The 25,725-nt window shown below is 37.4% G+C and overlaps 1 protein-coding gene across 1 annotated transcript; it reads left to right on the top strand.

Moving 5' to 3' along the window:
* Positions 1 to 1,214: 1,214 nt before the first annotated feature.
* On the top strand, positions 1,215 to 24,020 carry LOC128985665 (proteasome subunit alpha type-1-like). The gene is made up of 5 exons (XM_054405427.1): positions 1,215 to 1,347; positions 9,867 to 10,117; positions 14,081 to 14,240; positions 18,942 to 19,151; positions 23,606 to 24,020. Exons 1-5 carry the CDS (start codon positions 1,345 to 1,347, stop codon positions 23,810 to 23,812), a joined length of 831 nt encoding a protein of 276 aa, XP_054261402.1. The 5' UTR covers positions 1,215 to 1,344; the 3' UTR covers positions 23,813 to 24,020.
* The last annotated feature ends 1,705 nt before the right edge of the window (positions 24,021 to 25,725 follow it).

Here is a 25,725-nt window from a genome sequence, read left to right as displayed (position 1 = left end):
TTTTAACCAAATAATACGATCTAATCATAAACATTAACTTGTCCCCTAGTTATATAACCAAACAGTAAAGCACAGATCAAGAAATTAACCCTAAAATAATAGAAACAAAGTTTCGTCGACACTAGCGCCCATGTGTCACATACATGAACTAGACACGAAAATCGTGCTTCAAAATTTACAATGGGATGAGAAGTCTACTTGTGTTGGTTAGTCTATGATATTATTAATTTTTAATTAAGCTATCGTAATTAATTTTGCATCCAGGCACATCACATCTATCTGGCATGCTGTAGTAACAAGTTCAATGTAATTACTAATGTAATGATTAAGGGTAGTAGAAACGCGATTATGTACGTAGAGTACGCGACTCCTCCATTCACTGTAATGGTAAGACGACCGCGCACCAAGACACGGATGCAACGTTGCCACTTTTCGCTCGCCGCGGCCTTGTATTAGAGGTGGCTGTGATTACCCCCCCCCCGTAATACCCCGTTACTATGGTCCATCAATTATGCTGGTTAGCGAACTCATTCAAGTCTATCCCGCCTTACACCTTTAAACCAAATTTGAACGAATGGTGTTTTTGGCCTCTATGGGGATATTAAAATAAAAAGTTAATCGGCCTCGGGCCTAGGTTTAACGTGCCACCTACGTAAATGACTAATTTTGAAATGAAATGAAATTAAATGAAATGCTTTATTGTCGTTAAAACTGAGTACAAAGTTCATGACAATCGTCAAAAGAAAAAGAAAACAATCTATTGACTTCCCTATAAGGAAATTCGCTAAAACGGGGGAAAAATTTCTTAACAAAATGTAGTGCAACCCACCATTGCTGTAAAAATTATGGTTCAAGAGTTATTGCAACTTTTGTGATTTTCCCTATAAAATAGCATAGTTAACCCACGATAAAGGTAAACGTTGTTGGGAGAAATGATGTGTCAGATTGTCGATAATGTTTATTTATTTTGATATTTGTTGGATCTATGTCATTAGTTCTAGAATTTTGGACCATTAATAACTGATTTTGAAACAAAATATTATAATCAATGTCAATAGTCACTTTGATAAAAGCCTCATTATTGATTATTACCATGGTGAAATCCTTGGCCTGCCAATGTCGCCTTTAAGTTTGTACTCCATGTCATGTCTATGACTTGCTGTTTGAGTTTGAAACCTTAACCTTAAACTGTGCTGTGTCTGTTCTGTGTGTGTGTAGTTGTCTGTTCTCACGTTCTCAGAACACGGTGTTCTGTATCTGTGCGTTTGTTATCGGTTTCGGTGACGACCAAGCCAAAGAAAGCTGAAGTAAGTCCAGAAGTGTTGGATTAATAAAATATTTATCATGGTAAGTAATATAATACTTTAATAGCTATATTCATAAATAATAAGACGATTTTCTCCCCTCATATCATGTTTACTTCACATTTATCATAAGCTCCGTTTTAGTAGCCTAGAATCTAATTCTCTTGAACATAGGCCTTAGGCCTAATAATTTGTAGAGTCCGGTGACAAAGATAAAGAAGTGTTATTGTATTGTTATTATTCTTGGCAGGTAATTTACTTCATTATTTATAATTGAAAGAAATATTACTGAATGTTAGGTGAATTTTCAAACAATGTGTAGACTTAAGGAGCTAGGTGTCTTCTTACCTAGGCCTAGCTCATACTAAAGCATTCTGCCTCCTACACAACAAATTACTCCTGAGTATTTTCATGTATTAAGTTAAGTACCCTTTTATGGGTACTTACAGTTTCTTAACTGGGCTACCTACCCTAATACCGATTGAAAATATCAATGGCCTAATAAAAAACTTTTATATTTTTTAGTTTTTACAGAAAGGCCTAGTCTATCTAGCCAACTTAGGCTATACAGTTATAAGGCTCTAAACTAGACCTTAACTAGGATTGCTTTCACAGTAGTGAAAGCCTAGAGCGTAGCCCAGGTTTGCCACCCGTCCCGATTCTGCTGGGACAGTCCCGATTTCGGTTCCTTATGCTCACATTTAAGCCTATGTTAATCCGGGGGTTGGGGGCCATGTCCCGATTTTTCCCTAACCTAAGGTGGCAACTCTGGCATAGCCAGTTAGTCTATGATCGTGTTTTATGGTTTTTACTTAATAAAGTAATCATTAAATCAAATGCTTATAGGCCCTAAGTTAGATAGAATACAAAATATTCAACTATTTCATCAATTAATTTAACTTATCAGTTATCAGCTCTGCAAATATCAGGCAGTTTTTGAGAGTGAATTCTGAAATTTTCCTTAATATGACACTTGACACATTGATATTGATGCGAATTATGTATTTTCTTATAAGACGAAAACTCACTTATATAGGGGAACCCAATAGAATTTTAATATTGCAGATACTAACTGCCAATAACGGTTACCGGTACCACACTCCTCACTACTCGCCTTTACCACTTCCTTAACCACTTCCAACGTCGTGGACCTGTTTCCTTTCCTTCTTATAGCATTTTAGCATTTTACATTAATCTAACTGCCATAGACAGTTCCCACGAACAAACTTCAACCAGGACGTGATTGAGCCATGTGAACGAGCTCACTTATAAAGTTAAACGGGGCAAAGCCCGCGGGTACAGCTAGTGTTTTATAAAGTTTGCATTGAAATTGATCCCAAAGAGCTTCACTTCGCTCTGCTCAACTAATCAAACATGCTGATTATGAAAATATTGAATGAAGATTTAAATAATCAAATCAATATTTTCAATCGATATTAGGGTAGCCCAGTTAAGAAACTTTACCCCATTTTATTTTTAACTACTTCTGGGCACAATATTGTGATGTGATGTTCTGAGACTCATATCATAGACAATTAGAATAAATATGTACCGTTATTCATCCGTTAATACATTGTCGGTTCTCTGCGGAAGTGTACTTATATAGACAGCCAAGCAAGGTTCTGCTACGCCGCTAGAGCGTGCTCTGTGTTCGATTCGCTGCATCGCTTGATTTAAGAGACAATATTTACCTTGTTGGCGGGCTATTCAAATGGTTTGAATGATTTAAAAAAATAATTTTCCTTGAATCTAATAGCTTCTCCAATGGTGTGAGAATAGTCATTTAGTCCTCAATGCCAAAAAACCCAACTTATCCTTTTTGTAACATTATATATAATCAGCAAACCAAGAAAGCCGAAAGAATATTTAACTTACTGTTGAGCGAAAATGAGATTCATTCCTGAGGTTAAGTTCCATGGTGTGATCCGTGTTGAAAATCTCAACCACCACAAACATATCTATAATTTCACACACAAAAATTAGTAGGTATTTTCATGCTTCGGATGCTTAGCCATACACTTAATTCTGAAGTCCTGCTACAGTAGACCTTCAATAGTTCGACACTCAATAGTTTGACACTCCTTGTAGTTCGACACGGGCTTAAGAGCTATTTTGTCAAGTAATATTTAATGGTTACTATTGTGATGTAAGCTGACATAAACATTAGGCCTAATTTGTTATTTATTGTTGACTTGAGACTTAACTAAGAAGAAGAAGAAGAAAGAAGAAACATGCTTTATTTTTCAAAAAAAAACATTGACTACATCACATAAAAGCATAAATCAACAATGGTTATAAAACCGTCTGTTGTGGTTGGCACAAAACGACATTCTTTTAGTAAAAATAATAACAATCTCTAAAGTATAAAAAATAAAAAGCTACTTGAGACTTAACTAATGAACTGAAATTGTTAAGCTTTTTAGTTTTTTTATAAATTCGGGTGATTTCTATTTAAGACTGGTGTTTTTACTTTCCTGTATATTAAACTTCATTTACTCCTTATAGTTCAACATTTCTATAGTTCGACATCCCTTAAGTCCACTAAGTGTCAAAGTATCGAGGTTCTGCTTATATACCCATATTTAATTCTATGCTGTCCCAGTCTGGGATAGTGAAACTCAAAAGACTAAGTTTCTTTTTCAACGTCAATTGAAGGCCATCCGCACTGTATTTTTCCCTCCTACTTAAATGTCAATCCTACAGTAGGCCTACAGAAACTTTAAACAAATTCTGAATTCTCAACTTTCTATTCATGTAGGCTACATTTTTGAAACATTATCCTTCACTAATAAAAATAAATCTTCTTTTTATTAGCAACTTAACAACAGATATCCATTTAGTAATTCTTCCGTATTGTCTTTGTGAACTACTTCTCTTTAAATAAAACTCTGCTTTTAACAAAAATAATTCCTTGTATTTTTACTGACAAAAATCACAAAACTTAATACATTACAACAAGTAAACAAAACATTATAAAAACAATAAACCATATGTTATGATTTACTTAAAAACCTTTTGTTCATTTGCAGACTAAATAAAAAATTATTTCAATATTCCCCCTTTTTGTTTAGGCTGAAAATCACAAACAAACACCAATCTTACTACACAGTATTTTAAAACGTCCAGGTTTCAGAGGTTTTGTTAGTATGTCAGCTATTTGATTCTCTGACGATACTCTTGTAACTTTTATAGTTCCATCAAGTACTTTCTCACGAACAAAAAAATGCCTCACTTCAATGTGCTTTGTTCTTTTATGAAACTCAGGATTTTTCGATAAACGAACAGCTGCCTCATTATCAACATAAATAATGGGCTTCTCATTCATAGTTGTCAAACTTTTGAATATTCTATAAAGCCATACTGCTTCTCTAGTTGCTTCACTAGCTGCAACTATCTCTGCCTCTGTTGTTGATATGGCAATGGATGATTGTTTTTGACTCAGCCAAGTGACTGGTCCTCCCGCATAGAAGCTGATTACACCTGTAGTTGACCTTCTAGTTGCCATATCACCTGCAAAATCAGCATCGCTATATATGGTTAACTTTTGATTCTCAGGCTGCTTGTCATATTTTATTCTATAGTCCATTGTACCTTTTAAATAGCGCATAATTTGTTTCACCATATCCCAGTGTTCAGAAGTATGACAGTCCAAGAATCTTGAAACATATGAAATAGCAAATGCTATATCAGGTCTAGTTCCACAACATAAATACATTAATGCTCCAACAGCTTGCCTATAAGGAGCCTTTGTTGCCTCTGCCTTTAGTTCAACTTCTTTTCCTATCTGTAAGTTTTCCAAACCAATTGGAGTCCTTCCAGGGTTACAATCGTAGCCTACATGTTGAATTTCTCTAACAGTCTCTTTGTGTAGCCTGCTTGACTAAGAGTAATTGAACCATCTTGTTCCTTAAAAATTTCAAGTCCCAAGAAGTGTGAAGCATTCATGGTTTTGATCTTGAATTCCTTACCTACCATTTTGAAAAAAACATCTATTTCACATTCCGAGGTAGCAGCTACTAAACCATCATCAACATATAAAATAACTATGACTTTTCCTTCACTCCCATTCTTATGAAAAAGGCATGGATCTTCTGTGCTACTATTAAAACCATTTTCTTTTAGACAATTGCTAAATTTTTCATTCCAACAACGTGACGCTTGTTTCAACCCATATAAACTTTTCTTCAACTTACAGTATTGACCAGACCCATCTTCAAAACCCTCTGGCTGTTTTATGTAAATTTCTTCTTCCAAATCACCATAAAGAAATGCAGTTGTGACATCAAATTGTTTTATAAACATGTTCTCGTTTGCTGCAATGCTTAACACTGATCTCACTGTCCCCATTCTAGCTACTGGACTAAAAATTTCATTAAAATCTTCACCTTCCTTTTGGTTAAATCCTTTAGCTACAAGTCTGGCTTTGAACCGATCCACCGAACCATCTGCATGTAATTTTATCTTATATACCCATTTACACGGCAACACCGATTTTCCTTCGGGTAAATCTGTCAATTCCCAGACATCTCTTTCTTTCAATGAGTTGATTTCATCTTGCATAGCACTTTTCCAATCAGAAGCATCAGAACTTGTAATTGCTTCTGTGAATGATTTTGGAGTAATATGATCCGAGCACATTACCTCTGCTAGTGCTACATAATCAGACAGTTTTAGTGGTTGTTTGATAGTACTCCTGTCCCTTAGATTAATAGAATAATCTTTTTGTGGTAACTCATTTTCTTCCCCAAAAGACTGATCCGACTTCTGCTTGATCTGAGAAGTTGAGCTGTCAATGTCTTTAATCTCTTCAGTCTGAGAACTTTTGTCACATGAGTTCCTTTCTTGATTGGAACAATTATCAATACCACGAGTGATTAAAGGAATCTCTTCAAAAACCACATCTCTTGATCTTATAAGCTTTTCATTTTTACCCCAAATCCTGTAGCCATTATCTTCAAACCCAATTAGAACTCCTTCCACAGCTTTTGAGTCCATCTTCCTTCTGTTCTCTTTGGGTACATGTACAAAACATTTGCAACCAACTATTCTCAACTGATTAATGTTTGGCTTCTTCCCATACCATAATTCATATGGTGACATCCCTTTTATCGTTGTTGGACCCGTTCTATTCAGAATGTAAACAGCTGTTGTGACTAACTCTGCCCACAGATTTTGAGGCATAGCTTCATGCTGTGAGTGGAACATACATCTAGCCATTTCTACTATTGTCCTGTTGTCCCGTTCACTTGAACCATTTTGTTGTGGTGTGTAAGGCATCGTGAATACTTGTCTTATACCTTTTTGATGGAATATGTTACTCACATCCTTATTCTTAAATTCACCTCCATTGTCACAAGAAAATTGCTTAACAACATGCCCTGCAGCTTCAACTTCGGCCAAAAATCTTTTGATAGCTGAGGCAACATCAGATTTTTCTTTAATACAATAGATATACCTAAATCGTGAAAAATCGTCTTTAAACAAAACAAAATACTTCGAACCTTGATATGATGGAACTTGGAAAGGACCACACACATCAGAATGTATGATTTCTCCAGGTACGCTGGAACGATGTCTTTCCCCGAAAGGCAGTCTATGCAATTTCCCATTCATACATCCTTGACAAATCCTATCGTCCAATCCAACCGAGACACCTAAATTTTGCTGAATTACTTCACTAACATGTTTCTTGTTCTGATGCCCAAATCTTTCATGATACAACTGAAGCAAGTTAGATTTATTCGTGCCTACAGTATATACCTCATTACAAACACGTTTCAATTTTAAGTTCAATTTAAATAGTCCACCATGCATCTCCCGGTAACCTCTCACAATCTCTTGTCCATTTACATAGAATTTACATCGATTTTTGTTGGACTCAAAAAAGCTATTAGAGTTTTTATCATGAGCAGACAACACTGAAAACAGGTTTTTCCTAACATTTGGTACGTACCAAACATTCGTCAGTGTAAAATTTCTTGTAACTCCCATGATGGTTGACTCACAAGCTATGTCACCCTTACCAATTGCCTCTAGTACTTGTCCTCCAGCACCAAGAATACCATGAGGCTCTGTAAACTTTTCAAACCTTAGGAAACTGTGCCCCATGTTCGTAACATGATTAGTTGCACCATTGTCAACAAACCAATCTTCACAGTTTTTCGAATGATTCAAAGATTTTTCTGAGAGCAAAAGACATTGATCATCTTCGACTGTATCAAAGTTTGAAACTTCTGTTGACTTACTATACATCCTCTTTTCTTGTTTTCTACAATATCTTGCTATGTGTCCAATTTCATTGCAGTTATAACAGACCATTTTTCTGCTGCCATCGGCTTTTCTTTGGTATCCTCTTGAACCCAAAGTTTCCACGGCAGGGGTTTCTTTTTTGTCATTTTTCTTATGATATCCTCTTGATACCAAAGCTTCCACTTCAGTATCTTCTTTTTCTTTTAAAGTTCTCTCAAAGGCACACAACTGCTCCGTTAAGTTTTCAATGTTCTTTTCTTGCTTGGACAGCAAAACCCAACTGGATCTAAAATTAAAATAATTATCGGGCAAAGTCCCCAAAACCTTACAGATGAGCAAAAATTCAGGCAAAGCAGTGATATGTTCATTCATAAGTTCTTTTTGCATATCATACCATATCTGTTTTAATTTACTCAGATGAGTAGATATATCATCACTTTCAAATTTCTTATACTGAAAGAACTGCAGACCAAGATCATATATTTTGTCTTCTGACCTCCCTTCAAAAATCTTATGAAGTTCAGCCCATACCTCTCTTGCTGTTTGGAATCGTAAAACCTTTTCTAGGTTAGTATCACTTAAGTTGGTTGTTATGATAATCAGAGCTGTACCATCTAACTTGTTATATTGAGCTAAATCTTCTTCATATTTTCGTTTTACCGCTACTGATGCTTCAGGCGGTACGATTAGGGGCTTGGTGATTTCACCTTCAACAACTTCCAATGCATTAGGTACAGTTCTTAACAATGCCTTTATTTTGTACTTCCATGCAGTCCAATTCTTCTTGCTTTCCAAAGGTGAAATATTTATCTTAGTAATATCCATTTTCCTTACAAGCAAATTTAATACATCATAAGATAAAGTGTGTCTGGGCCCATAACCATTGTCTTTGTGAACTACTTCTCTTTAAATAAAACTCTGCTTTTAACAAAAATAATTCCTTGTATTTTTACTGACAAAAATCACAAAACTTAATACATTACAACAAGTAAACAAAACATTATAAAAACAATAAACCATATGTTATGATTTACTTAAAAACCTTTTGTTCATTTGCAGACTAAATAAAAAATTATTTCAATATTCCGACCTTGCAATTCCTAATCACTCAACATCATTCATCCAAAAGATTTTTCAATACAATTCCGTCAAGCTTTTTAATGACCTTTCTCCTTCTCTAAAGACTGAACAGGATTTAAATGAATGTCAGAAAAGCCTAAAGAGTTTTTGGCTGAATAATGCCTTCTGCAGCGTGCTCGTGAATTTCTTTGGCCTAAAACTGGTAGTGTAAATACAGTAGCATAGTTGTTAGTTTCTCTAGGCCTACCTATGTTTTTGACTGTAGCTAATGCATTTTTTGCTTATTTGGTTGAATATTGGGCTTATGACTTATAACTCGCAAGCCATAATCTTTTTTTGATTCAAACATGTTTTACACTCAGTCCGTATGCATTTGTTTTCACTTCACCTACTTAATAACATTGATTGAGACTTAGCGGGACAGAAATTTAAAACATTCTTACTAGGCCTACCAGAATTGAGCAAACAAAGGAAGAATCTTAGGCCTCCAAAAGTTAAACGTAACTTACCTTGTCCGTCTTCAGTCTATCTTTACAGTAGTCTACCCTAGTCAGAGGAATACAGGATCAGGTATTAAACCCATGCCCATATGGTCAGGAGCTAATATGATTTAATGACTTATTAATTACCCTATAATACTACTTCTAGCAGAATTCCCGTCAACTTAAACTTATGTTTTAATTTTTAGTAAGTTTTTAAGCTAGACATCAAAGTTTCTTGCGAGTAACTATCTGTAGTCAAAGGTTAAAATAAATATCGTCAATTTTAAACTTAGTTATATTTGCTTATATTAATGTTGACCTTCTTGTCTTAAGTAGGCCTGATATAATTTCTCTGTCTTATTTGAACTAATTAACTATATACTTAGGCAACTTAGTACTGTAACAAAATTTGTCATTCATTAAAAACACTTTTTCTCTAATTAGGAGCCATCATGGAACTTGATCTACTGTCACATGTCAAAACCCATCAAACTGAAAAGAGGCAGGTTTAGTATAATTTTAATGAATTCCTATAGCTTGCCATTGAAAAAGTAGGTAAAGTTACCGTCCCTCATTCAGAGATATATTAAGTCTTATCAGAAATAAAACATGTAGGCTACTCCCTTGTGTTGGTTAATCTATGGTCTTATCAAATCCTTGTTTTTCTACAAAAATAAAATTGTAAATCTATGATAAAAGATTTTTTTATAGAGATTACAGATATTAACATTCATTATTTGTTATTTTTCAGTTCCGAAACCAATATGACAGTGATGTCACGGTATGGAGTCCACAGGGTCGTTTGCATCAAGTTGAGTATGCCATGGAGGCAGTTAAACTTGGTTCTGCTACAGTAGGATTGAAAAACAAGACCCATGCTTTAATAATAGCATTAAAGAGAGCAACATCTGAACTTTCAGCTCACCAGAAAAAAATTATCCCAATAGATAGTCATATTGGAGTCAGTATTGCTGGCCTGACGGCAGATGCACGTGTTTTGAGGTAAGTTAATGGGTTTTTATGACTAAGCTTATATTTAAATACTGTCAGATACTTTGAAATGTGGGGCTACTATGAACGAAAAGTAAAAAAAAGATGTTGACTCTATGTAACACACATTAAATATGTCAAATCCTGCATCTAATACACATTTTCTAATTCCTTGCTTTATTTACTTTAAGAATATATCATATCATATATCAAATTTAGTGCAATATTGTTTTAAACATTTTTAAAAAGATATTAACTGAGACCTCGTTTTTTCCTTAAAAAACGAATCCTTAGTTACCTCAGGTAATTGGGTTGATATTCATGTCTCTTAAAAAAATTCAAACACAAAAAAATGTTTGGTACAGAGAAAGGTGCTGATCCGCCATCATCTGCTCATGAGTAGTGGTGAAATATGCCTCTAAAAAATAGATTTATCACTATTTCATAGGGCAAATCATTAGCTCATATGAGAAGGGAGCTGAGGTAAAATTCCTAAGGAACCAGGGAAATAATAAGTTCATCTGGCCCCCTCAGGAAGATTTTGACAACATAGCATACAGTGATGTGGTACAAGTTCTCCACGAACCGTCAATGATATCTTCACGAGGATCAGGTTTATTTACCTTCTATGCTGACCTCAGCAACTTCAGTATCATGTCAAAGAAATAAAAAGAGAAAAGAAAGAAAAAACTGTAAATATTGTAAATATATTAGTCGTTTTTAGTAAAGTTTAGACGCTCTTTTGGCGTCGGTTTTTGTGGTGTTTTTGAAGACACTTAAGAGCACTTTAAAAATATTGAACAATTATTTTTCACTCTAATATTCATTAATAACTTAATTAAGAAGAAGCGTAAGCTATCAGGCCTCAGGAAGAACTAGAAACAAATACACTGATAGAGGAGTAAATCACAAATATTTCGGCGAGTTGTTTCAATTTTTACTTTGTAAACATTTTAATAGGCCTATTTAATATTTTTCAATATTTTTTGGATGTATTTGTTCGTTGAAACCCAAGCTTTTTTATGGTATATCAATGAAGCCCCTAGGTTTAACAGTACCAGAGACATAAAAGGTTAAAGTTTATGTTCATAGAAGCTCCATCCACTTCCATGTTCTTACTTTGAACAGTCTCAAAAATATTTTTTATTTTTATCTATAACATCAAAATTTGTTTACAATGGATAAGTTATAGATAACATCCATCCACATAATATGGCGCAAGAATTAAATCTTTTGTAGGCCTATGTATAGTTTTTAAGTTATAAAAAAATCAAAATTTTTGTAACAAAGTAACCTTATCCACAAGAAAAACGAAAATACAAATGCATAGGCCAACTTAGGTATGGTGCTATAATGGGCAAAAAATGCTCTTTGTTTTAAAGTGCAAAAATTGAAGAAATATACTGCACTTTTTATAACACAATGATGTAAATTGCAAACATGCTTTTATTGTACTCTGATATGCCTTAGCCTTGTATAACAATATTTATTCACCGTTTTTAGTAGTCGGGAAAAACAGAAAAATCTGGAATTAGTATTGAATTTCAAAATTTTCTTGAAAAGCCAGGATTTAGTCTTATTTTGTTGACACAGTTGGGAATTTTATTGACCATGTATAATCTAATCAAATGTCCACTTAATGCTTGAAACATATTTTAAAGGATGTGTCTATTATCGTAACTGATTCTAGATAGGTACCACCGATAGTTGGATATTGGTATTGGGAATTGATCATCTAAAGTCAATACCGATTACCGACGTGCCTGTGAAGATCACGCAATCAAAAATTACCACTTTTCCTAGGTCCATGGGTGATTACAATAACGTTTTTGTGACCCCGGAAGACAAAGATGATGTGTAAATGACAGCAGGGGAGTTAATCTTAATTTGCTGCAATTGCGGAAGTCGACAATATGTCCATACGCCCGCAGGAGATGTGTGTGATTCTACTGCGAAAACAGAAGGCGGCGATAATAGTTCCATTGCTGCGGGGATATTCTAGATTTTGCCGTGACCAAGGGAGACCACAATGATGTCCACACAACCATGGGAGGCAATCAGACTTTTTCTGCGATCATAGAAGACGACGGTGATGTTTCTGTTACCGCAAGCATATTCACGATTTCCCGTGCATTGATGATGTCTACACGACTGTAGGAGATGATCAGAATTGGGCTGCAATCGTGGGAGGCAACGATGATGTCCACACAACCGCGATATATAATCAGTATTTTCTCTCGATAGCGGGAGACGACGATGATGTCCACATGACCGCGGGAGACGATCAGAATTGTGTTACAAATTGTAGACGTTGATAATATCCACACGACCGCGGGAGGTGATAAGAATTTTGCTTTCATCGCAAGAGACAATGATATGAACTGCGTGTGAGAATCAGAAGTTTGCTGCAATAGAGGAAGACGATGATAGCTTCCATGACTGTGGGAGGCGATGAAAATGTGTACAAGACCACAGAAAATGATCAGAATTTCGCTGCGATTCTGGAAGATCACGATAATATTCACACAACCCTGGTAGGAGTTCATGATTTTGAGGGGTCTCAAAAGACGATTGTTATGCTTTATACTAAAGATTAATGTACATTGGCCTACGGTAAAACACGATGTGCGTGCACGTATCTTGAGTATAAATAGACTATGTTGTCGTCCTCACCGTCTCGTCTCCATTGTTTGACCTTTGTACTTGTTTGGACCTTCACTTCTTATCTATTGTTCTTAGTATTATTATGGCTACTTTACATCTCCCTCCGACTTATAAAAGAAAACTTAATCTTCTCAAAAAATAAAAACTTGTTAGGTTACTTCACCTTTTTTAAGACAATTCCCTTCCAATATTAAATAAAACAACAAAATACTGACATACTGAAATACTCATCTTCCTGGAAGGGAACATCTATCTTCTTTTTTATAGATTTAATTTATCAGGTGCTTTTCAAGTCCTTTGGAACCGCCTGATGGCTTTGGGACCGCCTAATGGATTCTGTGTCTTCACCTTGTTGAGATTGTCCATCATTGAACTTTTTGATTTGATGATTGTCTTGGACTAATTAACTCTGCTTGAGGTTTAGGTGGCGATATAGTTGGTAAAGGTCTAAGTGGTGATTTGATTGAAAACCTATCCTAGTTGTTGAAAAATTAGTCTTGAAAAAGTCCGGAATTAGTCTTGAATTTTAAAATGGAAATAAACTGTAATTTTTAAATAGACACCCTGTAATTTTTGTGTGAAATAATTGTCATCATTGTAATAAAGTTTTGTATAGATAAGCGTTATCAGAAAATTGAGATCTCCATCAAGCTCTGGTCGCAGCTAAGTGAGTTCAAATCTTAGACCAACGTCATGTTCCTTACTTTATCCTTATGTATTATGTGACTATTGTCATGGTATTAGTTAACGTTGTGAAATAAAATGTACAATCCCACCAAGTATAAATAGTGTTCTGCGATTAAATTTTCGTTGTCTCAGTAGGCAACCGCTATCGATGTTCTTTGATTTTTCATGCAGGGCCGCTTTTATAAATGGGCCGGAGGATGCGGGGTAGAGAAAAATTCCTCACAATATAGGTGGAGAGGGGTGCAATTATCTATCTGTTTGGATGGAGTAAAGTGTTTGAATGTAGAAAATCCACGCAAAGGGTCAATGTTGTTTGGATGTGGTCTTAAACATTTTCATGATATTTTACACGCTGTAGGCCAACTGCAACCCTTCACCATAGCAGCCATTCACGTGAAGCAGTGGCCATATTTAGGGTACCGGTAATTACGCATGCTGATCGTGCTGTGTCTGAACGAGAGAGAGTGTGTGTCAAACAATTGGTGGGCATCTCTATAAGACTATGAATTACTAAGTTCATCTAAAACAAATTAAAACGATCAACCTCAATAATTTATTGTAATATTGATTTAGTTTTTAAAACCTCTACATTATTAGGTCTTTGATCTCATTGTTTGTCTTCAGCCGCTACATGCGCACAGAGTGTTTGAACTACAAATACAGCCATGATGATTTAATGCCTGTATCTCGCCTTCTTGCCAATGTGGGGAACAAGATGCAAGTGTGTACTCAGCGGTACGACCGCCGACCATTTGGGGTGGGACTTTTGGTTGCTGGCTATGATGTAAGTCTTACTTTTAATATTGTATTCAACTTTACTTTTAAAATGAACAATATTTTTGATGAAGTCATTTACATTTTCATGTCAGCTCACATCCAGAAAATCACATACTTAGCTTGAACGCTTCACCTTTTACTATGTTAAATATTTACTTTCGCAAAGTGTACCATTTGACCTGTGGTTAACTTACATCAGTTTAAATTTTTTTAAGGGATAGAGTTCATCAAGCTTGCCTGAGACAGTTAGAGTTCATGGGCCAACAACGCACAAGAAAAGGTTGCATAACACAACACTTATTTTATGTTATAAGCGATACTGTGATAGTAAATCGTCATGTGTTCTTTTAGAGTAAAATCTGTCCCTAAAACTCGACACTAATTTCTCACGAAAGCTAGCTGAACTCATTCCCTTTACAAAAAATCCCAATCAGCTACTTGGCTTCCCTTAAAAATGTAACTGTGATTTTATTACAAAAATGCGAAGGATTATATGTTTTACTTTTACCGTATTAATACATGAGGCAGAATATAATATTTTGATTTCAAATTTAAACAGCACACTGTTTAAGCATCCTTTTGTTACTACGTTCAAAAAATTTAGGCGGTTTTAGGGGAAGCAATTCCATATCCTACACCTGACCCTACCTTAGAAACAACAGCACAACAGCTGAGGTTCAGCAAAATGTCATCGGCTGCATAACATTAACATAACCTAAGTATCTGAGTAAACAACTACTGCACCGAGGAGCTAATGAACTACTCTAAAGATTGTATTACAACTGAGTTTGCAAGTTAGACATAATATAGCACACATTGCCCTTAATGTAAAAAACTGACTTTCTTTCATTTACCATTGCTAAAAAGGTATTGTATACAATACCTAGTAAAAAGTAAGTATTAAGTATTATTTGACCTATTGGGGTAATTTTTTAATTTGCATTTCTCGACTATGAGTAGGTAAGGTGAGGAAAATTCTCACTGACCACTAACTACGTTCCCTTTGGACATTAAGATTGGCCTGTCAAGATATGTAATTATTTGACCACTTAATAAAGGGTGTCCCAGTAAGAACGCCGGATTTGAGGAGCGTCTTATCCTTATCTGTATTTCAATAGGAATTCCCAAATTATCAGCGATGTTATCAGTATTAGGTCCCATTTGTAGTCATGAATCGCTACACGACGGAACAACGCGTACAGTCATAGTTAAAGTGCACTACAAGTACGGAAGCTGCGCACGTTTTACGGCCGGGACAATGCACCAAATGAGCCATCTGTCCGAAGATTGATTTATAAGTTCGAATAAATTGGCTCAGTTCTATTTTGGGGATATTTAAAGTCGCTTGTTTTCGCCAATAACCCTCAAACAATCCAAGACTTGAATGAGGAAATGATTCGTGCCATTAATGGAATTCAACAGGAAGTGTGTGAAAAAGTGATGGAAAACTTTGTCAAGAGATGTCAAACTTGTCAGTATTCAGCAGGTTGGCACTTAGAAGACATAATACTCAATTACTAATCGGAGATACTACGCTTTAAGATTCATGTTTCATATTGTAAATTTGGCGAGAAAATATATGGTTTGTTAACGTTTCAAATCCGGCGTTCTTATTGGGACACCCTTTAGTTATTGAAAAAAATTCTATTTATGTAGTTTACCTATAGATACAATATTTCCACTTGCCAACAAACTTTTGGATAGCCTATTTAATGTATTTAAACGTTAATTTCTTGAGGCATAAAATAAAAAATCTATTAGGACCTTTAACGAGTCCCTTATTTTGCCACTCTATATATAGAGTAATAGACTAAAATGTCTTTTTGTGGCTTAAACTTTCATAATAATGTTGTAATCACTGTAAGGACCTTCATCCTTACATAATGATGATGATTTGTTAAAATCACAAGTTAATTTTGTGATAAAATCATCACACACACTGATGTCTTTGGCAAAATTGAATCAGTCTTTCTTACATTTTGTTACAGTGTTTTAGTGAACTTACCCCTACATGGAAGTAGCTAATTACTGTAGGTGGCATGGAAGACCTAGATCTGGGACTGACTTCATTTTTCAGTCCCTGAAGCCAAAAACATTATTTAAAGTAGTCATATTTATTTATACTATTTCTCAGTAATTTGGGTGTATGAATTGAATTTATATGATCAATGGTATTCATCCAAATTTACTTTTCTTTTGAACTGTATTATGCAATTTGCCTGTATACTGTGTAGATGGTTTGTTATGATCATACATTACGACTCTTTGTTTAAATTTTTGAAAAAACCATCATGGATATGCCTACAAAACTTGCCAAACCCACTACCAACTGACTGATATTGACCTGGTTAATGTTATAAATACTAAAATTTTATTGATATTTTTTTCTTAAAAAAAATTATCCCAGAAAAAGTGCATAGAATTTTCTACATTTTCAAAGTGTGCTTTTCATGATTCTTGGAATACTTAACATGGATAGTAAGCACGCCATAGCGTGTTGGGTGTTTGAAATAACGTCTACACTGTAGTGCTTGGGCTGTTGACAAGGCCTTTATCTCTTTAAGATTACTATACTGTACACACTATATACACTCAAGGCTATAAAGGAAGGTGTGTGCATCGCGAGGCGTACACTCGTCCAGTTTGTGCAGCTACTTCACGTACGAGTGTCCCTAGTGCGCTGCTCACATAAACTGCTTGCTGAATGTGTTTTTTAGTTTACCAAACATGTTTTGTTATCATTTGCCGATTTACAAAACATTTTGAAACATAATTACTGCTTTGCTAACATAGAAAAGAGTTGAAAAAATAACTAAGATGATTTCAACTAAATACAATGCATGACAATTTACATTTAGTTTGAGACTAGTTTTACAGACAAACTTTTGGTTTTGGAGTTTATACATTTTACACACAACATTACATTTGAAAGAAAGTGACTTACATTTTCTATAAATAGTGTTCAACTTTTAAGATGCCAAGAAAGTAACGGTTTATTTAAATCATAAACGAGGTAAAGTTGGCGTTGTTAACACCTCCTAGGTATAAAGTATAAAGTAGATCTGCTAATCTTAACCTGTTACAAAGAGTATCAAATGAATGTTACATAAATAGTTTAATATTTTTGTGAAGAAATTTTTTTAACCTAATATTTGGTAAAAATTGCATGGCCGGTATTCTTTTTAGATCTTAGCTTTTGTCAATTTCTTGATGGCTTTCCTCAACGTAAGAGTTTGTATGATAAAACACAGTAAATTTCATTGCATAAAGAAAACCATTTTAGACTAGGAAATCCCAACTTACTTCCTCTTATGTTATGCCAGGGGTATTAGACAATTTTAGTGCAATTTAGTTACAGTAGACTCTTGATAATTCGAAATTGGTGGGCCAAGCATATAAATTTGAATTATCAAGAGTTTTGAATTATCAAGAGTTCGATTTATCGGGAGAAAAATAAACCATTCGAATTACAGAGAGTTCATTTTTTAATATTTACAAAGGTACAGCACGTTACAATAAAACATCATACTGTACCGTATTTTAGTACACTTTTAAACAATCAACGGCTTATTTTTCAGTTACTTTAGTTGCAAAGAAGTCTGTTATTTAGCGCTATATATTTCGCCAATAGCTGAACTATCAGCTGTCGACAACGTTTGTGCTCAAGGAGATGTCGCGCAATCTAGAGATCGGATTGCCAACTTAGAAAAACAAGTCAGTGAACTAACTCAGACTACTGCTCTAACTAAACAAACATCAAAACGTCCAACACTAGCCTACCATAGGAACAGGATGTACTGTACTGTATAGTTTCCTGTTATAACAGGAAGAGATCACTTCGAATTATAGAGTGTTTTGCCGACTAAACTTCGAATTACTGCGTGACTTTGATTTATAGAGTGTTTTTTCGACAAAACTTCGAATTACAGCATGACTTCGAATTATAGAGTGTTAACCGACGAAACTTCGAATTACTGCGTGTTACAAATTGACCTGCCCTCTATTTGGACTTTGAAATACCGATTGTATCAAAATGCATGGTAAAAATTTGAAATATTGAGAGATTCTCTAGGGACTGAGCCTTCATTTTGAATTATCGAAAGTTTTGAATTATCAAGTGTTTGAATTACCAAGAGTGGACTGTATTAGCAAATTTCCCAATTCATGGGTAAGTAGCTATGCTACTACCATAGGTGGCACGGTAAGACCTAGGCTAGGACCGATTTACTTTTTCATTTTGATGTCCCCAGAGGCCAAAAACACTATTCGTTTAAAATATTATATATGTTTATATATAATATGTGTGTCCATTATTGTGTTGATAACTTGAGTAATTTTTTTCTGATTTTGATCAAATTTGGCTTGAAGTTTTAGGGCGGAATAAACTTCAAAGAGTTTAAACAGCAGGATCGGACAATGGAAATGAGGTTTTATGGGTAAAAAATTTGGTTTTTCTTATTTTCAACCCTCAAAACATACAATTTCCTACTTTCTCTCTACTATTTTGAGGAGCTTAAGAAACGAATCATTCCAATTACATCTGCTTCTTCTATATTGTAGTGTTTTTGCGCCGTTACTACACGGCACTCCTAGCAGTTGGCGCCTTAACATATGCTAACCGCAGCACTGCTGTCGGTCTATATTTATTCTATTTGTCTATGATATTACTCTAGAACTGGCAGATTTTGATGAACACTGTTATTTTTAGGATCAAGGACCTCATATCTACCAGACTTGTCCATCAGCAAACTTCTTTGACTGCAAGGCAATGGCTATCGGGTCTCGTTCTCAGAGTGCTCGCACCTACCTTGAGAAGAATCTAGACAAGTTCCCTGGATGTGACACAGAAGAACTGCTCAAACATGGCCTACGCGCTCTTCGGGACACTCTGCCTAATGAAGTTGATCTGAACACAAAGGTATTAGCTTACATGCATCGTGCCATAGAAAATATGTACCATCCAAACCCAAAGAAAATGGGCTCGCTGACAAACACTTGAAGCATATAGCTGGGTCTGGACAGTGTAGTGTATTCAAATCTGCACTACAGCAAGCGAAAGTCCTTTCACGAAGATAAGAATCCTTCAGTGCAATCTTGAGCGATCCAGGACGGCTGACGCACTTCTATGTCAGCTTGCCCTAGAACACGATGTCGACGCGCTCTTAGTCAGCGAACAGTACCAGTACCGTGATAGGGACCCATCTTTTTGGTTCCCTGATAGTCTTGGTACTGCTGCATTCTGGGCGCGTAATGCAGCGAAAGTACAAGTACGGGGTCACGCGAAGGGCCGAGGTTTCGTTTGGGTTCGGTGCCGGGATGTCACTTACTTTAGTGTCTACCTCACTCCCAACGAGGCCATCCGTGAATTTCGTGAGAAGATAGACCGCCTGGAAGAGAACGTGCGCAATACCACAGGACACGTCGTCGTGGGTGGGGATTTTAATGCTAGGGCTGTCGAGTGGGGAATGACCCTCACCAATTCCCGGGGCAAGTACATTCTGGACTTTGCTGCCAGAGCCGGACTCGTTGTCGTCAACGAGGGAAACACGCCAACTTTCCGGCGCCCTGGGATGCGGGGAACGATCCCAGACATAACCCTTGCATCTGAGTCCCTTTTGCCAAGGATCAGAGCCTGGAGAGTTCTGGAGGATTACACGGGCAGTGACCACCAGTACATTATTTTTGATGTCCTGGATAGTCATCAGAGACAAGTAGCCGCGTTTCGTCAAGTGCCCGTTCGATGGAATATTAAAAAATTGGACGTGGCAAAATTCAATGAAGCCATCTTACGAGGAGCACCGGTGGTTCCCCCCGCAACTAGCGTGGCTCATGCAGAGGTGTTAGTTACATCCATGATGGGACTAATCGTCTCCGCTTGCGATGAGTCTATGCCTCGCGGAAGATCCCGGTGCAACAAGCGACCTGTGTACTGGTGGACTGCCGAGATTGCGGAATTGCGTCGGTCAGCATTGAGAGCCAGAAGACTTGCTACCAGGGCCAGAGAACCTGTAGACAGACGTCGTAAGTCGGATGCTTACAGAGTGGCTAGGAGGTCTCTTCGTCGAGCCATCAACCGGAGTAAACGTAGTTGCTGGGAGACATTAAGGGACGATATCGATTCCAATCCGTGGGGCTTGGGTTACAAACTGGTAACCAAGAAACTTGGCACCCGCTCTCCACCTTCCGTCATGGATGGGGCCACTATGGAGAAGATAGTCGAGTCCCTTTTCCCGGCTCACACGTTGCGCCCACTGCGGGATTTCGGAAGGGTGGATGACGTACCACTTTTCAGTCTTGGAGAGGTGGAGGCGGCCGTCCTATCCCTGAAGAACAATAAGGCTCCTGGACCCGATGGGGTACCCGGCGAAGTTCTCAAAAAGGTTTTGACTATTAACCCCTTGATCCTTTTGCGCATGTACAATGCCTGCCTAGTCGAAGGAGTTTTCCCTTCGTGCTGGAAAACAGCTAGGCTTGTGCTTGTTGGGAAGGGGAAGGGAGACCCAGACCTGCCATCCTCTTACAGACCTCTGTGTATGTTGGATACGGCTGGAAAAGTCCTCGAGAAGTTGATACGTTCCCGACTGAATTCAGCCGTGGTCGCTGCGGGGGACCTGTCCCCTCGGCAGTATGGATTCAGGATGGGGCGATCTACGGTTGACGCTGTTGAAGAGGTGAAGCAAGCCGTGATGAGAGCTGAGGATTTTAACCACTACTCTCGAAGGGTTGTGCTGCTCGTCACTCTCGATGTGCGAAACGCATTTAATTCGGCGAGGTGGTGCGATATGCTGGATGCTCTGGAGAACACCTTCCACGTCCCGGCATACCTCATGCGTATCATAGAGGATTATCTCCGGTTCCGCCTCCTCTTGTATGACACTACAGAGGGCCCACGGACGATGAGTGTCACTTCCGGTGCTGCCCAAGGTTCCATACTCGGCCCGGACCTCTGGAATGTCGCGTATGACAGCCTCCTGAGGTCTGAAATGCCTGAGGAAACTGTTTTGGTTGGGTACGCGGACGACGTTGCAGTTTTGATAGCTGCACGTAGCGTTGAGCTGGCTCAGCTAAAGCTGAACCGAGTTATGTGTACTATAAACGCATGGATGACAGACCACGGTCTCTCGCTTGCTTTGAGCAAAACTGAGATCGTGATATTAACAAAAAAACGGATTGACACCATCGTGCCGTTGAGGGTAGGGGCCGTTGAAGTCCAGACCGTTCGTTCTGCCAAGTACCTTGGGATTATGGTTGACAGCAAGCTTAGCTGGCAGGATCAGATTTTCCGTACGGCGGACAAGGCCGCTAGGGTGGTCTCCTCTCTTAGCCGGTTGATGGCCAATGTCGGAGGGCCTCGGTCCAGCCGTAGAAGGCTGTTAATGTCTTCTGTCCAGTCCGTACTCTTGTACGGTGCTGAGGTGGGGGCAGACGCTCTAAATAAGGAGGTATATAGGATGCGGCTTGCCCGAGTGCAGCGTCAGGCAGCACTAAGAGTTGCATCCGCCTACCGAACAGTGTCCGAACCCGCCGTCCTGGTGGTTGCTGGAGTCATCCCCGTCAAACTTTTGGCGGCGGAGAGAAAAGCAATTTATCAGCGCCGTGGGGAGGACCAGGCACGAACAGAGGAACGCACCCGCACCTACCAGCTGTGGCAAGAGAGCTGGGAACAGGAGACTCGGGGACGCTGGACCAGGCGACTGATAAAGCAAGTCCAACCTTGGGTTAATCGGCGGTGCGGAGAGGTGGACTTCTACCTCACCCAATTTCTGACGGGTCACGGCTTTTTCCGGTCGTACCTGTTCAGGATGGGCAAAGCCGTGTCACCCGATTGCATATACTGCCCAGGCATTCCCGATGACGTGGAACATACCTTTTTCCACTGCCAGCGTTGGGAAAGGCCCCGCCTGGAGGCTCAACAGTTAGTAGGACTGCTGTCGGTGGACACGGTCATACCGATGATGACGGAGGGTGAGGACAATTGGACCTGTGTGTCACATTACATCCAGGGCATTCTCCGCGCCAAGAAGCTCGACCTTGACCGGGATGCGGTGTAGGTCATAAAGTATCCAAATGCCATAAACGGTGAGAGCCCTGAGGGCTTAGGTAACATGTTGGTCTGACTTGAAGTAATGTGACAAACAATTCCAGGTCTGTGTCCAACAGAGTAGAGGGGGTTTTTTAGTGAGTAGTCTGCGATAGATTCAGGAGTCTCACACTACAGGCTGGCTACCTGTGTGCGTAAAAGCATTTTCCCTCCTCTCCCTTAAAAAAAAAAAAAAAAACCTGCGTAGTGATAAAAAATGTGTTGTTTGTCTTACTGAATTTTTTGGCCTGAGTCTCTGGTACTTCTCAAATAAATATCCTAATTGGGCACGATGTAGTGCCATGTCAGTTGTAGCCAGACTATGCGTGAGTTTTTTAGTGAAAACCATGAATCATCAATAGTCTAGTTAACGCTGCACTGGAGGAAAAATTAACGTTTTGATCTTTGATTTTCCTGCAATCAGTTATAAGGACGCAAGTATACCCTTCACATACACAGGGTGACAATTAAGTCTTAAGACGACTTTATAACTTAAAAACAAAAAGAGATATCACAACCAAATTTGTCAAATCATTACTGGTAATAGTAATCTACTTTTTGGTGTACATGGTGATCCGATGTCACCTATGGGCGATGCCCCATAGGGAGTAAGTTGACAATATTAAAGGTAAGCAAAGGTTGATATGTACATTAACTTAAAGGTCTTGTTAAACTAAAAACAATGCCGAAAACGGACCTCAAATGGACAAATGGAAAAATGGCAGCTGTTAAAGATTTCTTGAATCTGCCATTTTGAATATTCAAACGGCTGCCATTTTTTACTCAGTTGTTCTTTTGAGCTCAAATCTGTGGCATTGTATTCTACAAAGAAAGACCTTTAAATCGATGTGCATATTGACCTATGCAAACGTTTATAATTAATTCTCTTCCGTCTTCTAGCAGACGGACCTGAGGAGGTAGCGTATAATAGCATTGCAATTTCAATGCATCTTTGAACAGTTGTAATTTTTGACTCGGCTGTCCATTTAAGGTCTAGTTTGCGGTATTGCTTTTAGTTCAACAAAACCTTTAAAAATGCCTTAAAAATTATTTACTTGTGAATTATGAGACTGTGAATGTCTTAACTTATTATTATTGCTTATTGTAAAATCAGATATCTAATGTACTTCCTTGACATAGCAATACAATGTAGCATTTTATGTAGAACTGGTACCTGCAGCATTAATGTTATTTTAATTTTATTTTGCAAAAATATGTGTGTGTGACTTTAGTTAACTCTGAAACTAGTTTTGTTAATTAATGCATTTTAACCCTTGTATTCTGTTATTTAGAACGTTGCTATTGCCCTGGTTGGAGAAAAAACACCTCTTAGAATCTTTGATGAGGAGGAAACTGGCCGATACCTGGCTCTCATCGAGGGAGAGGAGCGACGTGGTGGTGCCCCCGCTGACGACCCCCCTGCTCCTCCTCCGGGCCCCCCTGACGCGGGGGAAGAGTCCCAGGATCCCCGGGTATCTGTAGCCATGGACACAGAATAGATGCCTTCTCTAATCCTTTCCCCTACCTGGAGATCCTAAACCACAAGTTTTGGCCGTGGTTGCAGATAGCTGAATTTTTGGTCATTTTCAACAATAATTTATTCTATCATTGTTTATTGTGTTTCTAATAATTTTTATTTGCAACCACGGCCAAAATAAAAAATATTTGCATATGCATTTTAAATTAATAAAATTGGTTTTTTGGTAATTGAAGTATTATTTTTTTAACCTAAACTAAACAATACCATGAACTGTACAAAGAAAATATATTGAACAATATAAAATACTAGTGTACCTGTTGTTCGAAATCGAGCAATTGTCAAGTTACCGGTATTATACAGAAGTTATTTTAAAACTACAGTAATAACAGTCATAATTTTCGATGAGTTTAAAAGACCCGACTAAATGCTTACATAACTAATTGAAATACTCACGCTATTTAATAGCGCTTTCAAATAATAAACTCTTCTTGTAAAAATATTTTAGGACCCGGCCTTATATTTTTGTGTTTTCTACAAATGTTTCCCGACTTAAAGCTTTTACCAGTGAGTAAACATTTCTTGCATGTATTTATTTGATCTGACTTTATGTATGTTTACTTTACCACTGTGACAACATGATGTGTTAGTCCAGGCAAATTAGATCAAATTTAGGGTGTGCTGCCCAAAAAATCGTCTAAAGCTGGAAAGTGTTTTAATACCTTTTGGGGGTCCCAAATAAGACTCCTGTGAGTTTGCGACGGATTCTGACGTCTGCTTAAGTTTTGGGAGTCGAAAAACTATGAAAATTTTGCACTTATTTCAGTTTTTCGCTTATAACTCCTAAATAACGAATCCTAAGGAAAATGTTGTTCGAAGATGTCTTTTAGTGCATTAAATTCCGCGTCGATTGATGTTAAATACGTCGAAATCGGCCGAGCTGTTTAGCCGCTGTAGCTTTTCAAAGTTGGGATATTTTCATCAACATGGCCAAAAGGTTGATTATTTGACCAGTTTTCGGCTTACAACTCCTAAACGACGCATGCTATACAAAAATGCACTTGTAGTTAGTTTGGGAAACACAAAATTCTGCGTATAATGTTTTTTTTTATTAATTAATAACGGCAATTGATTGTTACTTACTTCGTATGGTCGCCATTTCATTGAAAAAAGTATCAAAGTTAAAGTTGGGAAATTTTACTAAAATTGGTAACAACATAGATCCTGTCCTTAAATGGATTATGAATTATTATATAGTGGTTTATTCCATGATGGTCATCCAGAGGTTTATCTAATAAGGTGTGATGAGAGTAAGACACCCTATGTAATTTTAAGTCCAATATTGTTGTCTGAGGTTCCGAAAATTCTAGGATTCATATCCCAACCACCCATTATCACAGAAAACGTACTACTATAACCATAGTTATAGTAGTACAAGGTTATAGTAGTACGTTTTCTGTGCCATTATATACGATCTATCCCTGTATTCATCTTTCAGTTTTTGGCTTACATCTCCTAACGCATGCTATAAAAAAAGTTCCTGTAGTACTTTCCTGTAGAGCATAAACGTCTGCGTAGAATGTTTTCCAATTCATTAAGATCGGCTTCACCATTTAACCGCTATTGATTGTTAACACTAGATCAGATGCTCGTCAAGTTTCCGAAGTTTAAAATCTTACCATTGAAATCTGGCAAACAAACAGCCTAATTACCAAAAACATAGGGGATATGGCAGTGAATCTATCCACTAGTGTGACGTCATGGATCATGCAGCATGGCCTATGAACAAGTAAGTGCTCATGAGAGCAACATCTAAAAATAGTAAATTGTCTTGCAAGTGAAATACCTTACATTCCTTGTACTCGGCTAAAACAAAAGTTGATGGTTTGGCTTGCTGACCACCCTTTTTACAGTTTGGATTATTTTTTTGCAGAA

Source organism: Macrosteles quadrilineatus, unplaced genomic scaffold (assembly GCF_028750875.1).
Source record: "Macrosteles quadrilineatus isolate MER2022 unplaced genomic scaffold, UCM_ALF_1.0 Scaffold_2__2_contigs__length_208266976, whole genome shotgun sequence".
NCBI classification, from domain to species: Eukaryota; Metazoa; Arthropoda; class Insecta; order Hemiptera; family Cicadellidae; genus Macrosteles; species Macrosteles quadrilineatus.
This window is presented reverse-complemented; position numbering and strand designations above follow the sequence as displayed.